Source organism: Pteropus alecto, unplaced genomic scaffold, assembly GCF_000325575.1.
Source record: "Pteropus alecto unplaced genomic scaffold, ASM32557v1 scaffold106, whole genome shotgun sequence".
NCBI lineage: Eukaryota > Metazoa > Chordata > Mammalia > Chiroptera > Pteropodidae > Pteropus > Pteropus alecto.
In genome coordinates, this window is record NW_006442103.1 from 13792062 (window position 1) to 13797062 (window position 5001).

Consider the following 5001-nt stretch of genomic DNA (forward strand, 5'->3'; position numbering starts at 1 on the left):
CACTATTATACATTTTTTGAAAAAAATTATTAAAATTTTATTACCGAGAACATCTAAATTAAATTCTTGTCCAAAATTTATACTTCAGATACATGCCAGTAATAATGGAGAGTTATTGATTACTAAAGACTCAGTTTGCTTTTATTAATAATGTGTGTTTATTAGATGTGATAATGTATTGTTTTTCTTTTTGGATAGGTATATACTGTGAAGACACCAACAAAACTAAAAATTCAGCAAAGAGAAAACAAGAATGTACCCATTGAAGAAAGTAATAAAAAGAGAAAAATGTTCTTTGAGTTTGATATTAATTCGGATAGTTCAGAAACTACTGATCTTTTGGTAAAAATCTTGCAAATATTCATTATTATTTATCTGCTTTATTTCTTGATATATATGTCTAATATGTGTCCATAATATCATTGTGATACTGAAGAACTCTATTATAACAGAACTCTATGTGTTTGCAGCATTTTTAAGAAATTAGGGTTCGAATAATTTCTCTAAACTTTAGAAAACATGGTATTTTGAAATACTTGATATAAAATAGCTGATATATGAGATGACTAACCATATTACTTTCCAGCAGTGTTATAAGAGAGTTTTTACCACATTTTCTTTCTTTTCTTTCTTTCTTTTTTAAAAGAACAGTTAGGTGAATATTTTAAATCTTGCTGCAGCCAAATTTGTTATTCAGGGCCCTTCTTGATTTTGCTATTATACATGTTTCTTCATTTTATACCACTTATTAGTTGAAATCTATATCTAGGTATTGGTTGAGAACTATAATTTTTATCATTCTTAACAAGTTAATGTATTAAAGAAAGCATGTTTAAGGAAGACATTTCCCCTAGCAGTTAGTATGACTGATTACTTCCTACCGTGAGTGTATTCACTCATTTTTTTTCTAAAGGCATAATAATACTTATTGAGAATAACTAAACTTATATTTATTTAATTTAAAAACAGATAAATCTCATCACATTAATGGAACAATGTACTAAAGATTCTTAATTAGAAAAGTCCAGTTAAAGCCATTTATTTCATTATTCCCACTCATAACTATGAGATCCTTTAAGCTTTTCTATTGCTTTGGGACACTCTATATTTTCATTTGTTCTAGAATAGTGAATAGTTGACATCTAAAACCCTAATTATTAAAGTTAACTTATAGAATCTCTACTCCAATACTTGTTTGTTTTATAGATAATGATTAACATTTTAGTGATTAAAACTATGAACCAGACAGTGTTGTAAGGACTTTACACAGGTTAATTCAGTTATTTCTTAAAACAATCTCATGCTCTAGAAGTATAGACAGTGTTGCTATTCTCGTTTTATAGATGAGGAAATTAAGTCACTCAAGTACCTTGCCCAAGATCACCTAGCTAGTAAGGAATGGAGCCAGAATGTGAGCACAGACAGTCTCCATAGCCTATGTAAGTTGTTGTACATAATAACTGCCAGCCAGTTCAAACTGAAGTCCAGATATATAAAAATGTAATGAGAATTAGTAGAAAGCATGGAGCTCTGGAATTAGACATTAGAATTCCTGCTATTTTTGTAACAGTATGAATTTAGGCTAGTTTCTTAGCTGATTGGAGAGTCAGAATGATTCGTAATTTCATTTCTTTTTAAAAGGAACATCACAACTATACAACATAGTAAACATAATATAGTCTTATATAATTGCACACAGTTGTTTAATTTGAAAAGGCAATTCACAGTGGATTTTATTGGTTATAGTTTAATTATCACTTGAAGTCATTAGTGATAAAAAATTTGAACTAGTAATAAAAAAACCTCCCAAGAAAGAAGTTGTTGACCAGATGGCTTCATTGATGGATTCTACCTAACATTTAAAGACTTGAAACTGTTCTTCTCAAACTCTTCAAAAAAATTAAAGAGAGACTACTTCGTAACTCATTCTATGAGGCCAGCATTATATTGATACCGAAGCCAGATAAAGACGTTACATAAAAAGAAGGTTCAGACCATTATTCTTTATGAATGTAGATACAAAAATCCTCAACAAAATATTAGCAAATCAAGTCCAACAGCATGTTAAAAACATTATTCTCCATAACCAAGTGAGATTTAGCCAAGAGATGCCAAGGTGGTTCAATATAAGAAATCAGTGTAATACATTATATTAATAGAACGTAGAGGAAAAGGCCTTTGACAACATCCAAGGATCTTTCATGGTAAAAACTCTTATAAAGCTAGAAATAGAGGGAAACTTTCTGAACACAGTGAAGTGTACTTATGAAAACCCACAGCTAACATTGTATTCAGTGGTGAAAGACTGAAAACTTTTCCCCCACAAGGAAGCTTACTCTCACTGCTACTAGTCAACATTGTACTGGAATGGTTAGCCAGAGCTATTAGGCTATTAGACAAAAACAAAAATGAAAAGAAAGAAGTGAAAGAAGGTAAGAAGGAGAGAAAGAAAAAAGGCATGCAAGTGGAAAAAAGAGGTGAAACTATCTCTAATTTGCAGATGACGCAATCCTATTTATACATGGACAATCACAAAGATTCCACAAGAAAACTACTAGAGCTAATAAGTGAATTCAACAACATTAGAAAGTATAAGATCAACACATGAAAGCTAGTTATGTTTCAATATGCCAGTAAAGAATAATCCAAAAAGGAAATTAAGAAAACAATTCCATTTATAGTAGCATCTAAAATACAAAAGCATACCTAGGAATAAATATAACCAAGGAAGTGAAAGACATACACGAAAACTAAAAACATTGCTGAAATAAATTAAAGAAGTCCTAACGAAATGGAAAAAAAATTCTGTGTTCATGGATAGGAAGACTTATAATTTTTAAGATGCCAGTATTACCCTAAGCGGCCTACAGATTCAATACAATTCCTATCAAAATTCCAATAGCCTTTTTGGCAGAAATGGAAAACTTGATACTCAAATTCATATAGAATTGCAAAGAGCTTCAAATGGCTAAAATGACTTTGAAAAGGAAGGATAATGTAGAAGGACTCAACAGTTCTGAACTTGGAAACTTACTACAAAGCTAGTAATTAAAACAGAGCATTACTGGCATAAGAACAGATAGAGACAGATGTGATAAAATAGAGATCCCAGAAATAAATCCTCATATAGTAGTCAATTGATTTTTGACAAGACTGCCAAGAGCATTTCATGGAAAGAACAGTTTGTGTGTTTTTTTTCAACAAATGGCGCTAGGAAAATTGGATGCAAAAGAATGAAGATTGGACTCTTACCTTACGCCATATACAAAAATTGACTCAAAGACTTAAATTTAAAAACCAAAACTATGAAATTCTTAGAGGAAAGCATTGGGGACATCTTCATGACATTGAATTTGGCAAGGACTTCATGGCTATGACATCAAAAAAGCACAGGTAAAAAAAGAAAGATAATTGGACTGCATCAAAATTAAGAACTTTTGTGCATCAAAGGACACTATTAAGAAACTGAAATTATAAGCTAAAGGATGGGAGAAAATATTTGCAAATCATATATCTGACAAGAGATTAATACCAAGAATAGATAAGGAACTGACATAGCTCAATGACAAAAAACAAACCCAATTCAAAATAGCCACAGAATTGATTACACATTTCTCCAAAGAAGATATACAGATGGCCGATACATGAAAAGCACATGAAAAGATGACTGCTATAGAGTTATAAGGATAGATACGGTTATTGGTCTAAATTGGGTTAATTTATTATTTTTGTATGGATAGTCAGTAATGAATGATTAGTTATTGTGCACTAAGTAAAAATTTAATGATCGTTTGCAACATGATTTTAAAATTATTTCTCTTTGCTAAACTGGTCAGTTGGTGCATACTCGTTCTGAATGTATCTGAAAAGGCAACTCTTTATGACTTACTGAATTCTGCTAAAATTTTAGAATTCATGAAAATCTGAACTTTTTCATCTATGAAGCCTCTGAAGTTTTTGTTAAATGTGACTTTAAAGAGCAGGAAAAGATAATGTGAACTGATTGCTTACCTGACTCAATTCGTGTAGCTTGTTCATTAAGAAAATGAATTCTGGAGCCAGCCTGTCTGAATTTGAATCCTGGTTTCACCTCTTACTAGCTGTATAATCTTGGGCAAGTTACTTTATATTTGTGTGTCTCAGTTCTTCACCTTTAAAATGGGAATAATAGTATATATCACAAAATTGTTAGGATAAAAATAATTAAAATATGCAAAGTGCTTAAAACAGTGCTCGACATAAAGAACTAAATAAGTGTTAGCTATTTCTATTTGGGAGAATTACAATACTCATAAATTGATAATTGACATTTTAATTTTCATGAGATTATAAATCGTTACAGGGCTTAAATGTGAGTTTGAGTAAGTAAGCCGAGGAAAAGGGGAATAAAGTGGTAATATAAAGACTCTGAAAGTGAAATAGAAATCAATAGAAAAATACTATTTATACACATGTTTTATTTCACATAACCTTTCAGGAATATAGTTAATAGAATCAAAATCTAGGTCTTTGGCAGATTGAGGATAATATAGTCCTCATTCTATAGTCTTCTTTCTTTGGTCTGCTTTCTCCTCTCTCCTCCTCTTCCCTCCTCTTCCTCATCTATGATATGTAGACAGAATTTTAATAATATTAATGATGGCAGCCCCCAAATTATATTTTTGTATTTTTCTTTAAGAGTATGGTTTCGGAGGAAGAAACATTGAGAAAACTACACAAGAATAGTAATTCACCAACGTCTCATCTTTGTGTTAGAACACCTAAAAAGGTAGCTTTTAAATTTTATTTTAGAAAACAAATTTCAAAAGCTGGACTTTATTTTTTCATTAAACATATTATGATTTTATTTTATTTTGTATTCAGACCCATTCATCTCTAACAACCCCTGGATCTGAGCTGAAGTTTGGAGCTATGAGGAAAATACAAGAGGATCGTTGGGCTGTAATTGCTAAAATGGATAGGAAAAAAAAGCTAAAGGAAGCAGAGAAGTTATTTGTTTAA

At 30.8% G+C, this 5001-nt stretch overlaps 1 protein-coding gene across 2 annotated transcripts in view; it reads left to right on the top strand.

Annotated features, from left to right (window-relative positions):
• The window catches only part of SYCP1 (synaptonemal complex protein 1), a 69614-nt gene extending 64613 nt beyond the window's left edge, over positions 1 to 5001 (top strand). For both annotated transcript variants that reach the window (XM_006919668.2, XM_006919669.2), the window contains 3 exons: positions 199 to 342; positions 4679 to 4768; positions 4864 to 5001. In XM_006919668.2, coding sequence (XP_006919730.1) covers positions 199 to 342; positions 4679 to 4768; positions 4864 to 5001 — 372 coding nt within the window. The remainder of the gene's footprint in view (positions 1 to 198; positions 343 to 4678; positions 4769 to 4863) is intronic.